At 35.4% G+C, this 25,329-nt stretch overlaps 1 protein-coding gene across 1 annotated transcript in view; it reads right to left on the bottom strand.

The window, feature by feature from the left end:
- The window catches only part of LOC149775136 (vacuolar protein sorting-associated protein 53 homolog), a 54,888-nt gene that overhangs the window by 15,868 nt on the left and 13,691 nt on the right, over positions 1 to 25,329 (bottom strand). The window contains exons 5-15 of the mRNA XM_089943017.1: positions 23,744 to 23,863; positions 19,351 to 19,429; positions 18,477 to 18,620; positions 17,523 to 17,665; positions 16,531 to 16,675; positions 15,619 to 15,750; positions 14,999 to 15,090; positions 13,857 to 14,099; positions 12,886 to 13,122; positions 11,269 to 11,347; positions 10,553 to 10,701 (exon numbers count right to left, since the gene is read on the bottom strand). Of these exons, the coding sequence (XP_089799143.1) occupies positions 10,553 to 10,701; positions 11,269 to 11,347; positions 12,886 to 13,122; positions 13,857 to 14,099; positions 14,999 to 15,090; positions 15,619 to 15,750; positions 16,531 to 16,675; positions 17,523 to 17,665; positions 18,477 to 18,620; positions 19,351 to 19,429; positions 23,744 to 23,863 (1,563 nt within the window). The remainder of the gene's footprint in view (positions 1 to 10,552; positions 10,702 to 11,268; positions 11,348 to 12,885; positions 13,123 to 13,856; positions 14,100 to 14,998; positions 15,091 to 15,618; positions 15,751 to 16,530; positions 16,676 to 17,522; positions 17,666 to 18,476; positions 18,621 to 19,350; positions 19,430 to 23,743; positions 23,864 to 25,329) is intronic.

The following is a 25,329-nucleotide window of genomic DNA, read 5'->3' as shown; positions in this document are numbered from 1 at the left end:
TGGTGTCATTTACCAGAAGTGAGTGAATTTTACTTGTCTGATCTATGTGTGTTCCTCCAGTGAGTTCACTGACGACTTTCCAAATGGAGTTTGTGTTGCTCTTTTTGTTTTCAAGCAATGATTGATAAGTTTTTTTTATAGCTTTTTTAATCATACTTTTTATTTTATTTCTCCATACTTTATACTGTGCATGGTTTCCCATAGTCTTGAATTGGTCTCGTGTTTTCATGGCATCTAGGCTTTCAGTAGTAAGCCAATTAGGTTGAATTTCAGTCTGTACTCAATGTACTTTAAGTGGTGCATGCTTAGAGACTACATCCAGGAATAAGTCAGTCCACACCCTCAGAGCTTCATTTATGTCATCCAAATTATGGATATATTCCATGGAACTTTATATAGGTCATTGAGAAATTGTTCTTCAGTAAAAATTTTGAACGATCTGTAAGTGATCGTTTTGTGTGTATTTTTCTTATTTTTCTTGCATTTAACATTTCTTGTCAAAAAAGTAGGATAGTGGTCACTAAGACCAGCATTCAGTACATTAACACAAGCCACATTGTCTGGTAGCTTGGTATACAGGTGATCAATAAGAGTGCTTGATTTTTCTGTTACCCTTGTGGGCTCATTTACCAGCTGGTCTAGACCTAACAATTCAATAAATTCCATCCAGTTGTTCCTTATTTGAGTACTGAGAAGGTCCTTATTTATATCTCTGAGTATATATGTTTCTTTCTCCTGTGCAAGAACACTTTCCACTTCTTTCAAAAAGTTATCATTCCAAATTGCTTTGGAGGAAGGTGGACTATAAATGAAACCAACTAGGAATGACTTTGCATTATTTTGAAAAATTTCCACCCAGATACTCTCAATTTCATGCGACTCCAAGTCAAGTTGTCTTTCTGCATTTACGTCTTCCCTAATGTATACCACAAGACTTCCCCCCTGCTGTCTCTCTGTCCCTGCGTAATGGTTTATTGTAGCCTTGACAGTGAAATAGATCATTGTTGTGGCGAGCATTTAATTCGGTTTCAGTTAGTCCTAAGACATGTATATTATTTTCCTTGGAAGACAACATTAACTTAATCTGGTCTATTTTTCCCACTATACCTTGTACATTTAAGTGACCTATGTTAAAACCTTTTGTATTTAGTTTCATATCGATTATATGTATGTCATCATGCAATGGGGTACTCAATGAGACTGTCTCCATACTACTTTTATCATTCTGACATCCTATTTCTATATTTAAAGTTCATATCTATTAGCATCTTCAAAGTCACATACAGACCCTGAAAATTTGTTAACTTTTGCATTTACAATAGTGTCCATTGATTAGTTAGAGACCAGAGTCTCACTAGGTACATTTAGATCTGCTGTAAATGAAGCAATGGCATTCTTCTCTTTGCCAGCTTATTAATAAGTATAATACATTGATTGACAGAGTGTTTGCTTGTGTCCATATTTATGGCATCTGAAGCACTCAGTCTTTTTGCCATGATGGCATACCTGTGTCACATGACCAGTTTCTTCACAATAGAGACAGTACTCTTCATTATAGTGCCTGAAAATGGGGGCATACATGTTAATATTTCTCAGTAGTTGCGAGGTTCCTTTTCTGCTTAAATGAATTTTGTCTCTGTGGTAGAGACTTAGGTTGACATCCTGGTTCTGAAGAAAGAAAGATGTGTCTTGTGGAATGTACTGTAGGTTGAAGTCTTCACACAGGTCAATTATCAGATAATTGATTTCTTTCGCCTTGGTGTCCACACGAGGAGGTAGTCCTGATATCATTATTTTACATGTAATTGGGCTGCAGTATCTAGCAGCATACAGTAAACTTTCAAAATCTGTTCTGATTTGATTTAGTGACTTTCCCTCACTGACATCATTTCCACCTACTAAAATAATATTTTGGTTAGGACAGTATTCAATATTTTGTCCGTCAATTTTTGCACCTGTTAGAGTCTGTACATCTGTTTTAAAAAGTCTCCTTGGTATTATACTTTCAATACTGAGGAGCCAGTCCTATCTTTTCTGGCTTGTGATGTCATTTGTTGGACTCTGGATTGCATTTCAGAAACATCTCTTGGAGGAAGGGGTGATGAAATTGGTGTTTCAGTTGTGTGAACTAATCGAGCTGATGTTGACACATCTGGCTGAGCACAGGGAAATGCAGTTGTTGGTACAGGCAACAGACTTGTCTGAGCTGAGGGCCATGGGTGTACACTTATTGCTGTTGCAGGTGTGACACATAACTGGGGGGGTACTGTTGTTTTGCAATGCAGGATTACTTTGGGTATCAGTTTTTATTTGCTTGGTCATTATACATTTTCTCTTGGCTGGTATTGGGATTGTCTGTGTCTGAGCATCTGACATTGTTGCTATTTGGGAGTCTGTCTGAATTTCTATTTCACAAAAAGTTACTTGCTCATTAATCCTTCCCTGTGCTCACTTAATAGCATGTAACTTTAGTTTCAATTCTTCAATTTGGGCCTCCAAGTTCCTAATTGTTTTTTAATGTACACACATGGAGAAATCATTAAGGTTTAAGCCATCACTGCTGTGGTCATGATTTATGGAGCGTGTAATTGCCTGACACTCTGGAGAGGTGTTAATTTTACTGCCTGAGTAATTTAGGTCAAAGACTTTAGGAGCTGTTTCATATTTGGTACTACATCTAGTTATTGGTGTAGATGTCAGCATATAACTGCCATTAGCATGGGTATTCTCATCCTGTCTACATTTACAGATAATATGATCTAACCATGTAAAACAGTTCAGCCCCTGTATGCGTAGGACACATGTTGTTTATACAATGTAGCTGTCACAGTTATTTTCTCTTATGTTCTGTAGATAATATCATTTTGTAAACTCTGACTGCATGAAGTCATCTGAATTCAACATCTGTTTTACAAACTCAAACTTTTGTTGATCAATATGCACAGTGATAATGTATTTATTATGTTTGACCCTCAGGAATTCTGGATAAATGTCAGCCATATTGGATAACTCCAAATCATCATCTTTACCATTGTTTTCATTTTCACTCTGAACATGACTTTTCTGCATGGGATTATCTGTGTGGCTCTGATTTTCAGGTTTATCACATTTTATATTATAATTTGTGTCTGTGTGATTTGGATTTTTAACGTAGCTTTAACAATTTTCCAGTCATATTGCTACGATGTCTGCAGTGTGGCAGCTTATAGTGATATCTAGCACTGGGCATCATGCTGCAGACATATAGCATGATGTCCCATCCAGTTACATTATCCTTACACCAGACCAACCAGTCTTAATTCTAACCTCTTAATGCTGAGTGCCAAGTGAGGCAGCTGCTAGTACCATTTTTATGTCTTTGGTATGATTCAATCTGGGTTTGAACTTGCAACCTCCCACATCCAAGGTGGAAGCTGTTGTTGTTATTGTAGGGTTTAACGCCATTTTTCAGCACACGATAGGCTATACATGGCGGCCAGTATTAATGGTGGAGGAAGAACCCAGAAAAACCTCGGAAAGAACAAGGTGGATGCTATACCCACTTAGACCGCTGGAGGCATCCATTACTCTCGTATTCTTCTTTTTAAATTTGTAAAGCATTATTGATTTGTTCTTATCTTGATCTGACATTCTGAACTTTAAAAAGATCAATTTACTCTCATATAACATCCCAGTTTTGCATAACAGCATTTTTTCAAGTATAGACTGGTTTGTTAAAGATATATTATCAAATTTAATAAATCTGTGAGACATGTTTTCAAACTTAAGAAACTGTCTATTTTCTTGGAAATGTGTCAAATATATCTGCTATAAATAGAAAATAAGGAAAGTAACATAGGTCTAGGATGGACAAATGTTCCCTTATGTTATTCTTATGCAGCAGTCTTCTGTCTCAGAATGTTCTCAAATTTATATGATGGGTGGGATTAAAGAAATGATAATAAAAATAAAAACACAACTTTTTATTGCTATATTTTTTGTTGTTGAATATACCAAAAAAGCGCAATCCATACATAGGTGAGTGTAAGATAAAAAAAAGCATAATGGTTAGTATGTATGTATTTAGAATGATTACTTACAGGCTGTAAACCAGATTGATTGATTGATTGTTTGTTTTTTAACGGCGCATCAGCACTTTTAGGCTATTTAGCGCCAAACAAAGTGTTATTTGTATAATCTTTTAAAACTTATAAAAGGTCCTATATCGACCAGCGATATAAAAGAACAAATGGTTGAAATTAAAAACGGTAAGATGGTAACGGTGCAAAATAAAGCTTCCCGATCAACGGGAGATGTAAAAAAGATGAATAGGTATTAAAATGGGACGGTATATATATTGCATAAAACTGCACAAGGTGATAGCATAAAAGTCAGAGTTTAGAGTAAATATTTACGGCTTTCAAGAACTCTATAATACGAGTGATGTTTATATTATCAAAAAGTTCTTTCATGTCATGCACAATGTAATAACGATCGCGCATAGGTTGTAGGTCAAAGCACTCTATCATAAAGTGCTTGACAGTGAATGGTTCATTGCAAGAAACGCACTCTGGTGGGTCTTCACCTTTTAGTATGTGGGTGTGGGTGATATAAGTATGACCAATTCGGATTCTTGCTATGACTACCTCCTCCCTACGAATGGTTCTGTAGGAAGGAGTCCACTCTCCTAGAGTTGGTTTGATTGCGTGAAGTTTGTTATTTACAACATCATTCCATGATGCCTGCCACTTCTGATGTAAGAACTTTCTGATACAAGGTTTAAAATCAGTATATGGTATTTTAAAATCAGATGGTTCTTGAGAAAGGGCCATTTTAGCAGCACGATCTGCTTTTTCGTTACCTTTAATACCAATGTGGCTAGGTAACCAACAGTATATTATATTGTGGGAGACACTCAGCTCGGTATTTTTTACGAGTATGTTTTTCAATAATGGGTTCTCCAGTTTTCTATTGTGTAGTGACTGGAGTAATGATAGTGAGTCGGAGAAGATGATACTGTTTAAAATACGGTTCTTTTCTATATGTTGCAGAGCAAGGTCTATTGCTCTGATTTCGGCTGTAAAAATTGATGCTCCATTTGGTAAGCAAACTTGCGTTGTGTGATTTCCACAAACAAAGGCTGCAGCAGCCTTTTCCTCATCCTTTGATCCATCAGTGTAAATTCTGGTGTAGTTTTTAAATTCGGTGAGGAGTTCATGGTAAGAGTTGTGGAAGATAGAAGGGTTTGTTTTGGACTTTTTGCCATCGTGTAGCGTAAAACGTACTTTTGGTTGTTTAATTAGCCAGGGTGGTGTTTCGGAGATGGATGTTTTCTGAATTTTAGAAAGATCTATATTTGTAGTGTCAAGGCTGGATGATATTCTAATGCCAAAGGAAGGTATGGCGTTTGGTTTATTTTCGTATAAAGTTTTGTATTTGGGTTGAAAAACAGCCGAAAAAGCAGGATTCAGGGGATTTGATTTTAATTTGAGAGCATACTGTGCGGAAAGCATTTCTCTACGATGCGATAACGGTGGTTCATTCGCCTCAGCTAGAAGGCTTTCACACGGGGATGTTTTAAATGCTCCCAGAGCCAGTCTTATTCCCTGATGATGAATTGGATCAAGCATTTTAAGATACGATTTTCTGGCTGAACCATACACAACGCAACCATAGTCTAGTTTGGAGCGAATAAACGTTCTGTATAAATTTAGGATGACTTTTCTATCAGCACCCCAGTCAGTGTGTGCTACTACTTTAAGTAGGTTAAGTGCTTTTAAGCATTTAGCTTTTAAGTTCTTTAGGTGTGGAATAGAGGTCAGTTTTCTGTCAAAGATTATACCTAAAAATTTGGTTTCCTGAACAACTGGAATAGGTGTTCCATCCAGTGTGAGGTTCGGTTCATCGTGATGTTTTCGTAACTGACAGAAATGCATGCATACCATTTTTGATTTTGAGAATTTGAAACCGTTTGCATTGGCCCAATTTTGAATTTTGTTTATATTTTGCTGCAGTTGTCTTTCAATTGTATGCATGTGCTTTGACTGATAACATATTAGAAAATCATCAACGTATAACGAGCAATCCACACCAGGAGTCAAACACTTGGTGATGCTATTAATTTTGATGTTAAAGAGCGTCACAGATAAAATACTGCCCTGGGGCACACCCATCTCTTGCTCGTGCAGATCTGAGAGGGTAGAGCCCACTCGTACTTTGAATTCTCTGTCGGAGAGAAAGTTGGATATGAAAGAGGGCAGACGGCCTTTTAGACCTAGATCGTTCAGGTCATTTAGTATCCCGTACTTCCATGTCGTGTCATAGGCCTTTTCTAAATCAAAGAAAACCGCTACTAAATGTTCTTTCTTAATAAATGCATCGCGAATAAATGTTTCCAGTCTAACCAGATGATCATTGGTGCTCCGGCCATATCGAAAGCCACTTTGGAAAGGAGATATTAAATTGTTAGTTTCCAAATACCAGACAAGCCGAGAATTGATCATTCGTTCCATTGTTTTGCACACACAGCTTGTGAGTGCAATTGGTCGATAGCTGTTGGGGTCTTCGCTATCTTTACTGGGTTTGGGGACTGGTATTACAGTTGCTTCTTTCCAGATTTTTGGTACATTACCAGTAATCCATAAATCATTGAAGAGTTTCAAAAGAGATGTTAATGATGATTCTGGAAGGTGTTTCAGAAACTGGTAATGTATCTCGTCAGGCCCAGAAATTGTATCATGGGCCTTATCTAAAGCCTCCCTAAGCTCCGATAGTGAGAACAATTGATTATAACTTTCCGAGTTGTTGGATGTGAATTTTAAACGTGACTTTTCTTTTTGAGTTTTAAGTTTTCGGAAGGCTCCTGAATAATTAGATGATGAGGAATTTTTTGAGAAACTGTCAGCAAGAATATTTGCAATGTCATGTTTTGAACTAAAGTTGTTATTGTTCAGTGTCAGATGTCGGAGAGGGTTTTGCTTTCTCTTTCCGTTTATTTTGGGTATAGTGTCCCAAACTTTCTTAACAGAGGAACGAGAGTTTAAAGAAGAAACATACTTCTTCCATGATGCTCTTTTACTTTCTTTGATTATGCGGCGAGCTTTGGCCCGGGCAATGCGATATATATTTAAGTTTTCGGGCGTCGGTTGATTATTAAATTTCCTTAATGCTTCTCGGCGTAGTTTAATGGCTTCCTTACATTCCTTAGTGACCCAAGGTTTTTGGGTTCTTTTACAATATGGCGAGGACTTGGGAACGGATTCTTCTGCAATCTCTATTAAAATAGATGTAAAATGCTGAATGGTGTCGTCAACATTGAAAACTGTACCCTCATTCAGCCTAGTTTTACAGAGTCGGCCTTCTTTAAATTCCATTGTGGAATTACTTCATCGACTGTAGAGTTAAGATTTACAAGAAATATTGGGAAGTGATCGCTGCTGGGAAGGTCATCAGCGACCTTCCATTCATAGTCCAAAAGCAGCGAAGGAGAACAAATTGTCAAATCGATGCTTGTGTATGTACCCGTGCCTGGGTGTAAATATGTAGGTGTTTTGGTATTATATAGACACAGGTCGTGTCTAGAAATAAAGTCTTCAACTTTGTGCCCTCTGTCACTTATATGATTTGATCCCCATAAAATGTTATGGGCATTAAAATCCCCGAGTAAAACAAAGGGTGTGGGAAGCTGTTGAACAAGATTGTCGAGTTCGTTTGGTACTAGTTTAGTGTTTGGTGGTAAATAAATAGAGCAAAATGTAATCACTCGATGTAGAGTGACGCTTACAGCAATGGCTTGTAAATTGGTGTTTAAATGAATGAAGCTATGAGGAGCTCTGTTGTTCACAATAACAGAAACTCCTCCTGATGCCCTATCAACATTTGGAGAGCACGTGTTAAACAGGGAGTAGTTTTTAAATGTGATGTTGTCCGTATCTTTCAAGAATTTTTCTTGAAGGCATAGTACCGCAGGATCATGTTCGTTTAAAAGCAGGAGAAGATCATTGTAATTTGCTTTAAGTCCTCGACAATTCCATTGTATGATAGTGTTTTTCATTATAAATTTAAATTAAAGACTGTGGAGCTAGGTTAGACCTTTCGCAGAGGGAATTTGTTTGGTTATTTCTCTGGAGGAAGTACGGGGGTGAATTTTTGTTGTTAGGTCTGGAGCTACCTTGAGCGCAAAGAGCAGATTCTTCTGCATCCATGCTCTCAATGTCTCCAAACCTGTTATATAGTTTGATAGGGTCATCTGACCCCTTTTTCTGTCTGTTTCCGTGAGATTTTTACTCTTTGGTGATTTTGGTGTTTGGGTATTGTTAAATGTAGTCTGAGTAGATGCCGTGTTTTTCTGTGCTTGGTAATGGGGGGTGTTTGAATTTGGTGTTGAATCGGGTGCTTCTGTTTGTGTTTGAGCGTCCTTCGTTGTTTTAGGATTGCTCTTCACTACAGTGGAGAAGGATGGGCCAGGAAGGGCTGTTTTTGCCTTTACAATTTTTCTGGCTTCTGGATAGGGAATATTATTTGTGTATTTTACCCTCTGAATTTCCTTTTCCTGTTTCCAGGTATCGCAATCCTTGGAATTTGCATGGTGCTGTTTTCCGCAGTTGACACAATGCGGAGTTGCTCTACAATCAGATTCCTGAAAAGCATTGTCTCCGCATCGGCCACATATTTGGCTCTTGGAGCAGCGGTCTTCGTGATGGCCGTATTTTTGACACTTATAACACCAAAGGGGGTTGGGAATGTAAATCTCTACCTTTACTTGCAGAAAGCTAACTTTTACCACTTTGGGTACAGTTGGCCTGTTGAAGGTGAGTACAATGGTGTTGGTGTCCTGCAGGTTGTTATTACGTTTAATACGTATTCGTCGGACTGCAGTAACACCTTCACCTTTCATTCCTTCGATGATGTCAGCGTCGGTGACTCCAGCCAAGTCATGGCAGCGAATCATGCCTTTGGACGTATTCAGTGTGGTGTGAGCGAATGAGGTTACTGGGATATCAAAGAACGTTTTCATTTTCCTGATACTGTCTGATTGACCTCGTCGCTCACACTCAATAAGAAGACAACCCAATTTCACTTTTTAACACTTTTAGGTGTGCCAATCGATCCTGTGATAGTCTTTTCGATGACAAATGGAGATAGTGCGGCAAGCGGTTTCGTGACATCTTTGGACTGTATGACCATGAAGCGTGGAAATGACTCCACACTACATGGTTCATCGTCAGACTCTGATAAGGGTTTCGATCTTTTATTTTGATTTTTTTTGGAATTATCCATGATGGCTAGATTAAAAATTCAGCACCCGTGCTCCCCACCCACCAAGGAGCCCAACAAGGGGACACTTTTCAAGTGCCAGGGATACACAAATGCCATACTCAGTTGATAAAATTACCTTTGATTGACCTTGAAGTCGCCAATTTCTAAGGTCGGTAAAATTACCCCCCGATTGACCCGTTAAGCCACCGCCTTCTAGGAAGCCTTCTAAGACTTGGAAAAGGGAAAGATAGGGGAATAGAATATAGGGGCAACGGTGGTATCAAGAGAGATACAAGGAGAAAGAGAAAGAAGGTGAGAAAGTTAATAAAGACCTCCTAGGGCTCGGCGTGACCAGCCGATTTGTCGGAACCGGGCCCATCCCGACCACCCGTCTATGAGAAGTAGAGGCCAAAGTAGTGTATTGCAGGGAAAGCCTCTGCTCAACTACCAGGATCCTTTCCTCCCCCGACACGGGACGCAACCCACGGCAAACAGGTTGCCTCTACTTAGTTGCCTTTTACGACACGTAGCAAGGCACGTCGGGCCAATTCTACAACCCCGGACCCGCAGGGGGATTGTAAACCAGACTATCCACTTGTAATACTAGTAACTTGATACAGAAACTGGTAGTCTCACAAACAAAAATGATATACTTTGTATTCAACTGTATTTTCTAAATGCTTTCAGTCTAAAAATATGATGTGCACTTATAGTTAAAAGAGTGCATGAAGTTTACAATGTTCCGAAATTTTAGTCGAAAATGTGGCCATTTTAGTTGTCATATTGATACGGTGTACTATTTATCACTTACTTCATCAGTTTCAGTGTATAGTATGTATTAGTTATCAATATTCATATTATTCATAACTCCAGCCTCTCTTTTAGAGGGAATCAAAAATGTGCTTATCGTGTCCTTTTGCTGTTTAAAAACCTGATCAAAGTTGTACTTGTTTCAAAGTTGTAAATGTTTAAGAGACATATTTTACTTGATTTTAAATACTATGTGACCTTGAGGTTAGGATTACTGACATAAGACCATAAGGCCTGCAATAGAGCCCCAATAAGGTAATTCCTATAAATCCTAAGTAAAGCAGCTATTATAAATGGATAAAACATTCTCAGGAGAAGTTATGGGAGGTCATACATACTAACGAAACTGTGTGAATGCTCACTAAGATTTTAAACTTTAACAATTGACTTTATAATGCAGAACTTTGTGAATTCCTTCATTATCAATGCCCTGAATATGCTTACAAAACATGTACACAAAAATCATAGAATGTTCATACATTTAGGAGCTGCAAGTAATACTTACTTTGCAAACTTAACACAGAACTGTGTAAAATATTTCCGAGATGATGCTAGATGGTCTCGAATGAGAGGAAGATTTGTCTTCAGGTGACCCGTGATTCCTGTCACATAACTACTCTGGTCTCCTACTGCCTCCACTGTCGACCAATTCATCTAAAATTTAACATTATGGAATTATACAAAATTTGGCTTCAGCTTGATCCACGTCTTCTCTATACGTAACATATATTTATTTACTTTATTATAAGTTCCAACAACTTTTATCACGTGATCTTGATGACCAAGATAATACTGGTACATGGCTCTTTAAAATGAAGGAAACCAAAACATACTAAAGGTGACCATCAAAACTGAATAAACAGAAACAAATATCTGCATTTGTTGACTCTGTTAACTAACCTTAGGACAGCTAAGATGTACCACAAATGTGTTATAATTGCACTCCATGCTCTAGTCAACCCACCACACAGAATGCTTACTTTGTCAGCTTAAAAATTCCCCACCAATATGGCTGGTGAAAACAGACGTAACTGTCATATAAACAAATTATTTCTGTAAATTATTGAAACCTTTCTTATTTCAATTAAAGATGAAATAATGGTACAATTTTAACTACCGAAAATGTTTATTTCAATTAATACAGAAATAATGGTATTATTTTAATCACTGAAAAGATCAATAATAGCTACTGATTAGCCATCTGAATATTCTGTATCTTACCTTGTTCATAGCGGTCAAAGCGGGTTCACAAGCCGTTTCCAAATCTTGTACCAGCAGATGAATGCAATTTGAAATTACACTGAAAAGACAAAGACATAATATTGACCATAACACTTATATCATGCTAAAATTCACATGCATAAAGAATTTCAGATATACTGAAATAATTCAGGACAAGTTTAAAAACCAAATATAGTTGCTAGAAAATGAGATCATATGAATCGACAGAGTTTTCGCTGCTCTGGTAATAGTCTGTTGCAAATTTCCTAATGTAAGTCTTTCTCCCTTAACTTAAACACTGGATGACAGTGTGGATCTGTCACTGCATTAGCAATGTTCTGTTGATTTTTATTGTACATTTCAAATGGGCAAAAAACTTGTGATGAATTAAAGGCACAAATTGAATCTTTTTTCTAAAACAGTTTATAAAAATAATGACAGTCTCCTCATGATTGATATGTTTCATCAACAGGCATCAAAAAATAAATGTTCTTGGCATTTACTTTTGATCATTTTTCCAGACCTGGTGTGGGTAAAATAAACCAGCTGCTCTTAACACGGTCCTAGTGAAATTTTTACTACAATGCCACTCTGGGATGTGGGTAGCATTAGCCATTTTTCATTAATTTTTAAGAAAACAAAAAAACAATGTATTGGACGTATACAAACTTGTAAATGCATGCAAACAGACCTGGTCAAGTTCTTACTTAGGCTAATGATTTTATGATCTCCTGAACTGCTTTAGACAAAATTGTTTGTGTGCAGTGAAGCAAAAAGATGACATGGATTTATTTATAATGGTTTTTGCAATAAATAATAAATAGAGACATTTTTGTTTTTATTGACAGCCTGGAATCAGTAACATGCTGAAGTGCCAGCATTTCCAGGTTTGTATAAAGGAAGGAATTTCATGCAGGTTGTGATGGCATGCTTAATTATATTCTCAAAAATCTTTGCCACTGATAAGACTGACCTTAGTTTATCAACGTCTAAACATCAACATGCATTTACAAGTCTAAACAATACCTCCTGACTTATTAAAACATACTGGTTATAGTTACAAGACACTTCATAATAGTTTACAGACCGATGCTTACAAAGTTGGCAAATGTGCATTACCCATGCATACAGTTATTTCATTTGTGTAGTAAGTGAGTAAATGTATGCATGCAGCCTTCAGCAGACAACAAAACATAACGGAGTACCAGCAATTTCTTGCATTGCTTAGTTATTCATAATTAAATGAATTCATGTCATCCCTCTCTGATGAAAATGAATGCTTAATAAAACTGTCCTGATAAATTACTCTAACAGAACTTCACAACTCTACACACTCTTTCCCCAACCATACGAACTACAACTCTGGCTGCAGATGAAAGTAAATATGGGCAAATATGCTATACTCTTTATCTCTTGGAATAAAATATATACGCAAATATTATGGTAAATTGTTGAACTTTCAAACATGGGGGCCTATCTTTGCAGTAGAGATTGGCAAAACTGTAAATTAATAATATGTGTGCTACTGAATCGTTGATTTTGGTCCAAATGTAAAATGTTTCCTGTAAATTAAAAGCAGTCATCTGCAAAGGAATATATTAGAATGTGAGAACTAACTTATGAAATATATCTTGTTCTGCATTGAGATCAATCTGTGTGCTGAGGTCAGTGTCAACTTTCTCCTTAAGTTTTTCTTCCAACTGTTGTGTGGTCTCCATGCAGTATTCAGCTGTACACAGAATACTGCAGATTCTGCACTGTTCCTCTTCTATCAGTTTCGTTACCTCCCCTTCCTTAAGGATGCTCTGAATCAGGCTAGTGGCTGCACTAGAACTACTGCTCTGACCAGATAATCTGACATGCAGCAATAGAAAATCTTACATAAGTATTCATCATTTACACTGGACATGTTTAGTGACACATAGATTATGTTACAAGATGTGTATCAGTTTTGTATTATTCAAGTTTTTAAAAAATTCTGAACGTCTAAAAAAAACATTCTCAGCATACATTTCCACAAACAAAAATAATTATTTGCTGTTACTCAATAATATCACAATGAGATGTTGCATAGTGTTGTGTCACAAGTATGCAATATTTGTGTAAAGTTTTTTTGTTTATAATCTGCTTTAAAAAATAAAAAAACGAAATATAGAAACAAACAGTATGACTTGCCACCCTCAACCCTAATGAATGATTTCATCTATTACCAAAGAGATTATTTTATACAAAAAAATCAGTTTTTCCTTTACTTTGGGTTAATGAAAATTTGATCATAAATGACCTACAAAAACAGGATATTTATTCATGGCATTATTAGCTTAAAACTTAATTAAAAGTGCTATACTTAATCAAAGTTCCAAATGCTTAAAATCAGCCTGCTTGCAGAGTAACTTAAGTGATAAAATTTGTTACAGTTCTACAAATCTGACTTTATCCTTATCAAACTTAATATAAAAGGCAATGTATATTTATTTCATAATAAAGGCAATTTAGCATATATGGTACAAGTATAATACTGTACATGTATAATATTGCACTTCTAATTATTAGCTTTCTAAAACTTTTCAGAAGTTTACAAGACTTACTTGGGTAGATTGTTCATCAGGATTCTAACAGCATATTCCTTCAAATATTTCTGAAAGGTGCGGGTCAAGTCTAACATGGGTCGACCTGTGCTGAGCTGAGAACACTGCACCATACACTTTTTGTAGAACACAAATAGATCTGCACAGCTAGGTAAGACATTACTACCAACTTCAGTGTCCAGGCGTGGAGTTCCGTGCTGACGAAAATCTTCAAGGAATCGACTAATCAACTCCGCTAGGTTCCTACATAAGCAAAGCAAAATTATTCAAATTTAAATGGAATAAATAATTTATAATTGTTTGGATAATATAATTATGAAAGCTACGATCAACAGTAATGTAGCAAGAATTTTTTTCCCAAACCATGAAAATCAAAACTTCATATTCAAATTGACTTTAATCCAACAAGTCCTCAAAAGTTATTGGGCAGAAATGCAATTTGCAATAGCTAGAGGAAATGGATATGTCCGTGACTTAGCATTCAATGGCACCTCTGGGCTGTTCCATTAAAACATACATGGGACACACGGAAGGCACCTTTTAAGTGGATTACTCACCCATAGATGCAATTTAGAATTTTCTTATCATTTTAAAATGAACTCTATGAGATCAGAGTACTCTGGCATATATTTTTTAAAAACTGCCTTCCCTGGATACCATGTATGTTTAAATGGAACAGCCCTCAGTACAAATATGACTATAAAGGGCCAATTAAAATAAAGTTCTGAAAGTGAGGAAAAAAATGAATTGTACAAACTTCAGGAAGATAAACCCCTTCAAATAAATATAAACATCAAGTACAAGATGAAATGTATAAAGATGTTAAAATTTGTACAAGTAAAATAAAAGATTACTGTAAAATGTGCACAGTCTCAAAATAGGTAGGATTCAAGTTTTTAATTTAAACCACATTCCAGTGATACTTTTGAAGAATTATGCATGCAAAGATGGCAATTTAATCCCCTCATGCCCCCACAATGGAATAGGATGGAACAGACAGGCATCGTTAACACTATATGCCACCTTCACTGATATGGCAGGGGTACAAGAAGGTTTAAACTTTATATCACTCTACTCGCAGAATGCAATTCTTGTTTTAAAGAACTGATCATCAGCCATTCCTGATTAAAAGTGGGACTCACCTGTCTTGAGACTCTATGTAAATGTTCAAAAGCGGTTCAAAACATTTGGAAATTATTCCCGTAAAAGGGGAGCTGGGCTCTTTAACACCACTCTGTTGAAATATAAATAGAACATAAAGTTTAAACAAATTGACTACCTGGTAAATGGAGTCAAAATTTAAATGACACACTCACACTTAAGAAAGAATTACATATTTCTTTCAGCTCAAACAGATATGATAAATAAATTCAACAAATATGGCTGCTTGTTCAAGACAGGTAAGATTTTTCTTTCCTATATGATGAAAACTGATGCATCAATACGTATACTTGACAATATCAATCATAAAAACTGAATGTAAAAATAAGCACTCAAAAAGGAAAGAAAGACATACACATCTTGGTACTAAATGTGAAAGGTAGATGTATGCTTATTTTTATATATGCGATAATGACAATGACTTTAAAACATCTGGATGATATCTTATAGTATGCAGTTTTTAACTGTGAAGAGAGGGCAAGATAAAATAGCATACATTCACAAACATTAATTTACTGACATTCTGAATCTTTTTTTTTTCCAGGTCTCTTTTATTAATCAAATATAATTAAGAATAATTATGATACTAACAACATCTTACCTTTACTTCCTCAACAGGCTGACTACCTTCTATTTTCACCTCATCCTCCAGCTCAAAAGGATTAGTGGATTCTTCAAATGGATTTAAAGACACTGCAGGTGACGGTTTGCTCACAACAATTGGCTTGGGGTTCTGAAATTACATGTGTAATACAATATACTTTGTACATTTACACATCACTCAAAATAAATGTTTGGGGAGGAGTTTGAAAGATCCATATATGTATATACATGTATTTGGAATAATAGTACACCAGCACAATACTGGCTATGTAGTGTAGAATAAAAGCTACTTCTTTATATTTAAATCTAATAAATTTAAAAAATATTCCTTCATTATAATAATGTCCATAGGAACTACAGGGCATATCACCTTATAGTGAAACATTGTTATAATGAAGTACATAACACCTATAATTTTACCATGTCTTAATGAAATAGGATCAGCCACCATACTTGCCTGGAACCACATTATAAGGAAGGGCCTTGTAGTTAGGGAGTGATACATATATACCATTCCCTCAGAGAGCCCAAGATTTATCTGGAGATATATCATTAAATAGCTTAAGGAATGAAAATGTTTTATTGACTGCAAATCACCATATTTAAGCATCTCTCAACTTTTATTAATTTATTCAGCATATTTTGTGATGTAAAGCTTTCATATTAACATATTCCATACTGATGCATGTAATGTGAAAATACACATTTTTATGTGAATATTTTTTCAGTACCATCAGCTTGCGGTATGTGCTTAAATTTTATCCTATGCACAGAAGTTACATGTGGCTGGACAGTCTGCAGAGTGACACCTGTGAATTGTTTGGCCATTAGGGTTTTATAGTTACCTGTGGTTGGACAGTCTGAAGAGTGACACCTGTGAATTGCTTGGCCATTATGGTTTTAAAGTTACCTGTGGTTGGACAGTCTGAAGAGTGACACCTGTGAATCGCTTGGCCATTAGGGCTTCAAAGTTAGTTGTTCTCTGTATTGCAAACAGAAGCAGTTTGACGTCAATCTCTCCTGTTCTCTTAGCCATCATCTTGCCCAACTCTTTCCTGAGCATAAAAGGTATCATTAAAGTTAATTATTACAATATATTGTTAAAAGCCTTAGATGCATGGCTTGGAATGAAATAAACTTTCCCATACATTCTTGATCAGTGACTTACACAATTTATTGTTCACTGAACTATGTATATTTTGCATATATTAACCTAACATGGAATTGAATCTCCTATTCAAAAAAATTAAAACTTCTAATTAAAACCCAGTCAAAACTTTTGACATCATTTATAACCTAATATTGATAATGACCTCACTTTGCTTGACACAACCTGTTAACAATATACAACTAGATTTGTGTCTGTACAACACACATACCCAACTGCAATCAAATAATGTCTCAAGTCCCAAAAATTCAAAAGTAGAGAAAAATTTGAAAACTGCTTTAATATCATAATAATTAAATCAGGTTATATAAATATTAACAACATAAACTAAATTTCTCAAGTGGTTTTAGCTTAACTGCACTAACAATATTTTCATTAAAAAAATCCAAGAGTTCAAAAATGTGTAAAATGGTGAAAAATTCAAGTAATAGCCTAGGTCATCTACATATAAATACAAATATAATTAACAAATTTCACTGGTCAGTCTTATTTTGTTCCTTATTAAAGCTTAACAAGATTTTTAAGTGCCTACTCCCTACCCCCAAAGTTCAAAAATGAGTCAACAACTGACCACTACAAAATGGACTGAAAATCTAAATAAGTCATTTTACTTATGATCTGGATAAAACAGGTAAAATTTCATGACTCAAAGTTTATTAGTTTAGCGCAATGTAAGGCTGTATGGCAGCAAAAAAAAATTTATGCCCCCTTTTTTGTGGTACAAAATTGCAAACCTTGTTATTTCACAAAATTCCACACATATTCTCTCGCTGACTTCCCAATCCAGGGGAAACAAGTGACCAAATTTTTCCTCAAAATCTACAAGTGTCCTTTTAATCCAGGCATATCGTCTATCTATTTTGTCCAGCCATGCCACCTGTGCAGAAAATATGAAGAATTAAGTCGGTTAGATATGATACAAAACAATAAACGTGAATGAAAAACAAGATTTGAGGGGGGTAACAACTTAAAGATACTGGGAAAAGATCAACCGTACTGTAAAAGTTTAAGAATACAGTTTCCCAGTACTGGAGAAAGTCTGTGGCACTTTCCCTTTTCATATAAATGGACCTCAGCATGGATTTACTTTCTCAATCATAGTGGAATTTCAAATGTATAATTCCATATACTCAAGGAATGGTGGTTAGTAATGGTTAAAACTGCAGATCGAAAGTACATGGGTTTGCAAGCTCACCCTACTGTACTTCAATCTCACCCACAATGTCAAATAGTACAAATGCAGCAAACTAATTATTCAAAGGTCATGCCTGGTTTTCTTGGACTTCAATCTATATACAAGCAAAAGAGCCTACTTCAAACTTGTATTTTCTGAAACAATAGTTTTAGCAACAACTTCAGTACATTATTGGTTATGTCATTCCAAAGAAATGGGACTATAAGCCTGCCAATTCATGTACAAATATACTGAAACATGATATTAAATTCTGTCAGAGAAAGGCAATCTTCATACATTATATAATTCATTGTAATAGAATTAAAACATTTCTCCAAGATATGACTTCTATTGAACAATTTATTAAGTATCATTTAAATTAAAACCTCTTTAACGATGAATTTAATAACATTTTTATTGTTAAGAATACCAAGAATATTCTTTATACAAGTATATACATGTACATACATGTATATACATGTACAATGTACATCCAAGTCATTTAATATCTTACATCCTGATTTTCTCCAAACAGAACCATATATTCAGCGAGTTGAAGCTTGACAAACCAGTTCAGTAAGTCTCGTTTTACTTTCAATTCGAGTACATTCACCACATAGCATGCTTCCTTCAACTGTTTTTGGTTACCTGGTCCATACTGCAAATTAAACATAATACAGTTAATTCAATTTTTTTTAATGAGTTACAGGTCTTACAAAGTCATATTATTTTATATACTTGCTTAAAAATAAGCCCAACTGCAGACAAAAAAAAGACCCTAGTCTGCCACTGAATTATGTGAAAGCAAAACTAAATCTCTGGAATCAACTTCTAAGTGAGTATATACAACAATGTTTAAAAGACCTCAGAATCAGAGCAGAAGACCAAGCGTGTTGGAAGAGTAGAAGACAAGTGTAAATTACAACTACTGTAAGCTATGCCTATGAGTTTTCAAATATCAACCTACAAATTACTGACAACCAAAAGTCTTAGAACAATTTATATATAAACTGTGTATATACCAACTTATACAGTTAGTTTTCAAATCTCTGCTAAAAAAAAAGTCTCTGACAACCAAGAGACTTGTAACAATTTATACAGAGGTATACTCTCTTGCACTGGTGACAGAAGATGAGATTTTATCTCTTCTTTAAAACTCTGAAAATGCAAAATCCTTATCTACTTTAAACATGAAATTAACACCAATTACCAAACGAGTTAACAATTACTATTAACCTAACAACAAAAGTAAAAGGGAAATAACAAATACTTGTTATAAATTTAAATCAACCACTGGTATAATAAACAGGCTGCTTCTATAGATTAGTTTGGTTTTTTTTGGTCAATTAAAAACTTGTAAACATAATCCAGTAAAAACTGTACTTAACCTTGGCCCCAGAACCTTGAAAAGCTTCCTCAAAGTCAGCCACAATCTGTGTTCCAAGCTCACCCTGTATCTGTTTCACCCTGAAATCAAAGTTTTCAGAAATGATCATACATGATATCAATTGAAGCACAAAAAAGCATACAACAGGAAACTCTCAATTTATTGAACTTCACCACAAAAAAAAATTATTACAGTGGTCCCCCCATGAACAGCACCCCCACCCCGACCAGCGGCCACCCACTTGTTACAGCCAGAATCCCTTGGGACTGATAAGTTTGTGCCCCACAAGAAAGGCCACCCCTCTAACATGAACAGCGGAGAGCATATTAGTGCAAAAATGTAAAATTTACCCCTCAAAAGCAGCCACATTTTATTGTAACATGCATCCAGAACCAATATTTAATTCATACAGTATGGTAAGTAATCCGATTATCTTTACCAATGTCTATTTCCCCGATGACAGGTGTTCGTTACTGAAAGAAGTGTTGGCTAAAGTATGTGTACCATTAAATTTAATATTATACAGTAAAAACTGTTATGAGCGACCTCTGCTATGAGCGACCACCTGTCATTTCCAACCACAATCGTAATGCATGGATTGATTTTATTATATAAATGCTGTAATGAGCGACCACCTCCTGAACGCGACTAGCGACCAAGATGTCTTGGCAAAATATGCATTTCGACACTGCTATGAATGACTGCATCACAAAAAACGAGGATAAATTCCACTGACCTTTAATTAATCCCTGTAACAACGATCACTCATACTGTTCTAAAAAAACATATTTAAAAAATTGGCTGGCTACCAATATCTAAAAATGTGTAGGTATGCTTACCTTGTTTTACAGTTTGTATTGTAAAACAGACTAAAGTACATGTAGATTATTCCCTAGTCTGGTTCCCTGCTTTGTAAGCTCCCTGCGTTGATCTCCGCTATTTATACTGGAGAAAGCAATGCATGGAACATAAGAAGCAGGAAACCATACTAATTATTCCCGCACTTAGCCTGCTTCCCAGCCTTATTGTAGATCATATGTATAAGTAGGACCCAGCATCCCTATGAATGACTGTATTGCGAGAACATAGACACCACTGACTTATATGTAATCAATTGCTACAACGACCGCTTGGTTGGTAACGATTGTTCTGGTCAAAAACAAACAAACGAAATAATAAAATAAAAAAAGGATTGAGGCTACCAGTGATAACTGCTGAGTCCATAAACCAGGCTAATGTAATGTCACGAATTCCCATAGTAGTGCCGAAATTGACGTAGTGGTTGCGTATATTGTTTGTCTTTAGAGTTAATCCATACTGTCTGGGGATGAATAAGGTCATTGTCTATTAAACCAGCAAGAGAGAATCGTTTGCAGGATTCGATTGATAGCTTTCAAGATGTTTGTTTTCCCCCCCCCAATGTTAAGTGATTACATCCCAATCACAACTCTGTTGTCTATTTAAGTTGGTGTGACTGGGTTACACACTTTGTTTATAGAGTTAATCCCTATACATCTTCTTTAAATGAAGCTGTTGACTTTTGTCTCCAAGTAAATGGTTCTGTTTCTGGATGAGATAATTGCTGCTTTTTATTGCATTAATTGTTCGATTTGCAATGCACATGTATAGATTTTTCATATTTTCCCAAAGCCCAGTAAGAACCATCTTTACGATATTACAACTAAGCACTAATAATGTTGACACCTAGAACCTTAATAACAATGGACAATCCTTCAACTAAAAAGAAACAAATTTTAAGGCTGGAGAAAATAATTACTGTAACTGAAAGAAGTGAAAAAGAGCAGACCACTCGCAAAAAAGTGGTATAAACGTCGATAAAACAAATTGAGGTTGTCATAAAGGAAAAGGAGTAAATCAAACGATTTCGTACGCTAAAGTATGTGATCTTCAAATGTAAATGTGATTTCATGTTTAATGCTAGATGTATATCTTTACTGCTATACAATTTTGTTCATAGATGAATGCGTACAATATTATAGCAAGAGCTATTAATAAAGACGAAAATATATGCACAGTGAATGGTTATTTTTCTTTAAATTGTTCTGAAACTGGACCTTGGAAACTGGTCTTTTGTACAAACCTATGAGAGACCACTTGTCTTGAGAGACTGCTTTTTGTTGGCAGAAGGGGCAGTCTCTCATAAGAGGTTTTACTGTATCATTAATGCCAACGTTTACAGGAAATGGGGTTAACAATGTTGTAATCAAGTTTTGGGCTTCACACAGCAGTTGAGTTTTTTTGTTTTATGATTATGACCAGATGTAATTGTCAAAATCGTAAGATGGTCAGCATAGCTAAATATAGATTTTGTGGGATTAACACACTGAGAGAATTAACCTTGAACAAAACAGGGTACCAGTTAAAATTGAAAAATCATGTGACAGTATATGTATCAATTCCATTATAAACAATACATTTTGTTGAATCTACAAAAGTTTCATCTGCATAGCTAGTTGCAGTACTGAACATTTAGCAACACAAGGATAAATCATTACAAAACTTTAACATGTCATCACATAAAAGGGAGAATTAATACTTTAGAAGAAAATGCAAAAGTTATTTGACTTAACAAAAATGGGGAGAGTACAAGAGTTCTTCTGGAAAGATTTGTTGGGAAGACTCAAATATACAACACTGAAACTGATAAGTAAAACATTCTGTGGCAGTGGGAAAGTGAAGTAAATGGAAGGAGAATTACTTTAAACGAAAAGCAATGTATGTACCAAGATTTAAGACATTTTTTAGTGGTTTTGCCATGCTCATATCAACAATACTTTACTCACATTTCACGCTTAAGAATAAGAGCTATTAATGTTAATTTGAAGTAAGTCAGTTCTTAAGAAGAATCTTTTAATAATTAGTGCTACTTTTAAATGAAGATATTAAGGTGCCTTGAAGTTATTTGTACCTTTCTTACTACATACACATACTTGTCACAAATATAGTTCCCATCTGGAACAGCCACCCATCTTATATAGCCACTTTCCCTGTGCAGACATGGTGGCTGTATAGGAGGGGGACCACTATATTTGACACCCCAAATTACAGTCTCTCAGAAAACAAGCAAATTCTCTAACTTTTTATCCCCCACAAACTAGGATGAGGTCGCAAAAATTCACAAAATGAAATCTATGACTTTTAAGACAGCTGTAAATTTAAAGGAGAGACATGGAAAGTAAATTTCAGTGCCCTATTTCAAAGAGCACTGGAAGAAAAGTGCAGAAAAGGGATTAAAAAAAATTGATAAATAACTTGACTTTGAAGATAAAACCTTGAACATGACACATGAGATGCTATCAAACTGTTAAGCACAAAGTGTACCATGGTTCATCCCTGTACCTCAAACTGGTTTCAAAATAAAAAGCAGAAAGAGCAGAAACCTTGAAATATTGACCTTTGACCTTAATGACAAGATCTCAAAGTATAGAATACAACATATCTTCTAGTAAAAATATAAAAGTACACAAATCTTCATTCATTTTTCTTCTACAGCTGTTAAAGTAGAAAAAAGACAAATGTAACCAAAAACCCAACATATTAAATGTGACCTTGACCATGATGACATGAAGTTGATTACCTTAATCTCATACAGTTCTACAGTTAATGAGTGGAAATGAAGTGTGATTGAAAAACAAAAACATAAAGCTACTACCTTGATACAGTAGACTGTAGCCCAAATGTGGTACAAGAAAGTGTCATGGAAAAACATACAATACTGAGCCACTGATGTTGAAGGTGGTACATACAATGTGGTGCATGATAAACCTTCTAGTAATGATGTGCAAGTATACTATGTTTCATCCCTTAATCTCAAAGTTTTCAAGTTAAAGAGCAGAAACAAATTTTTATTGATAGATGGAAATTCAAAAGGCTTGGGACAATAAGCAAATTAATATTTAATACATTTCACATGGAAGATAATCCGATGTTTAATTCAATAAATCATTAAACTGCAGGGCACAACAAATGTTGTGTCCAGAGCCCTGGGTAAAATGTCTAAAAGCATACACCTGTAATGTTCCTTCTTGGAGCTACTGCTTTTAAGCTGGGTTACTACATTCTGTCATCGCAGCTCCATCTAATGATTTCCAAATATGTCAGTCCCTGAGAGCTAAATTTTTGGGATTATTATTATTATACTTTGGTTTTGTAGGATATTTGTGCCACATATCAATCTGCATGCTGTAAGGAACATAAGTGCACTTTTTATAAGCTTCTTTTATCATGGTTCATACTAATATAATTATAACCTTTTTTTGAAAGAGTTCTATGCATTGTATAATCTTCAACCCTTGGCTTCAGGTTGCCAAGCTTTAAAACAGCAATTATACAGCATAGAATCCCTCAATCAATGATCTAATATCATAACATACCTGTCTGCCAGTTCTTTTATCTGTGGTATTGATGTATACTTTTGAAAGTGCTCCAGGACATTCAACACACCTTGCAACAGGTTGGCAACTTCTCCATACTGTCTCCGTCGAGTCAGTGTACTGAAAATAAAGGTTTTCTAATATCATATTTGCATTTTAAAATAATATAAATAAATATACATACCCCATGAAGTCAGCATATTGAAAATGAAGGTTTTCTGCATTTATATTTGCATTTTGAAGTAAGAAATGTACATAAATATACATATACTGTTAAGTCAGTGCACTTTACTTTAAAAAAAAAACATTCATTACAACTTGCCCAAAAACTTCAACAATGGAGGACATCTAAAATTAAATCCTGTATGACAGGATAGTTTACTGTATTTACCATACATTTTAGGACACTATATTTCTTTGCACACCATATATTAATTTTGAAAGTAATTTTTTGGTGCACATTGTGTGTTCTGGGACACTTTTTCAAAGCATGTATTGTGGGACACCTTTAATCATCTGAAAATTCCATGTCAGAAATTTCACTCAAACTTAAATTTTATTTAAAAAAATATTAAATTGTGTACTCCAGACAAAAGTCGTTAATCCACTGCAGTATCACTTCATCAACCCACCCCATCTCCTGCACACATAATTCCATCCTTTCAGTGCATGAATATTTTTAGCTCCCTTACAGCATGAAAAATTATGATTGGAAGTAACACAACTCCTGCTGCAGAAACTGCAAGGAATAAAGTAAGATTTTTTAAAAATCTGCACCAATTGTGCAAATTCTAACACTTTTAAACCCTCCTTATCAGCTGTCTGTTCAGAAACGAGATCAAAGTACACTGTAGTTTCATCCCATCAATGATCATATTGTCAGTGAAATCTTCTTCTCTTTTGGCCATCACAATTTTTATGGAATTTTACTTTCTACTCTAAATCTTCAGAGAGATGCTGGATCATCAATGTCCATGCAAGAAGCACCAGAATGTATCACTATAAAAACTGTTCTACTGTTTCAATTTTATTTCATAAATCCTGTGAATACCAGTAAAAAGGAACCAAAGTTGGCTTCTCTGTGTTGGCAGACTTTGTATGCGTGTGTGTGTACATACATATATATATATATATATATATATAAAGCACACATATAAAAATCAAAAGTTGACTTCCAGCATCGGCTTGCTTTATAATAAAATAAACCTTTGATAACCTGCTGGTAAGTTCAACCAATGAGTTTATTGCTCACTACCAGTTGCGTTTATTAACCACCCAGGTTTTCTCTTCTTCTGTAATCATAACTGACACAAAAGAACATTGATGTGTCTACAGGGTAAATAGTATAAACAGCCAACTTTTTGTAACCCAGCAAATAGAGTGTCGTTTGCACTCATACTCATAGTGAATTATTTTCAAATGATTTTTATTAGTGAGATACTGTCATGTTGTTATCCTGGATATAATACAATCTTGGTTATTTTTTATATTACACCATGTCATGCATGAATGGTAGGTTTCTTCAAGCATTTGGTTGATATTGCTCTCTCTCATTTACAAATTTGTTGGAGCCCATTTTCAATCTG

The sequence above is a fragment of the Sinohyriopsis cumingii genome, chromosome 19 (genome assembly GCF_028554795.1).
Source record: "Sinohyriopsis cumingii isolate HCF-2022 chromosome 19, ASM2855479v2, whole genome shotgun sequence".
NCBI lineage: Eukaryota > Metazoa > Mollusca > Bivalvia > Unionida > Unionidae > Sinohyriopsis > Sinohyriopsis cumingii.
Note: the sequence above shows the minus strand (reverse complement) of the source record. Positions and strands in the feature narration are given on the sequence as shown.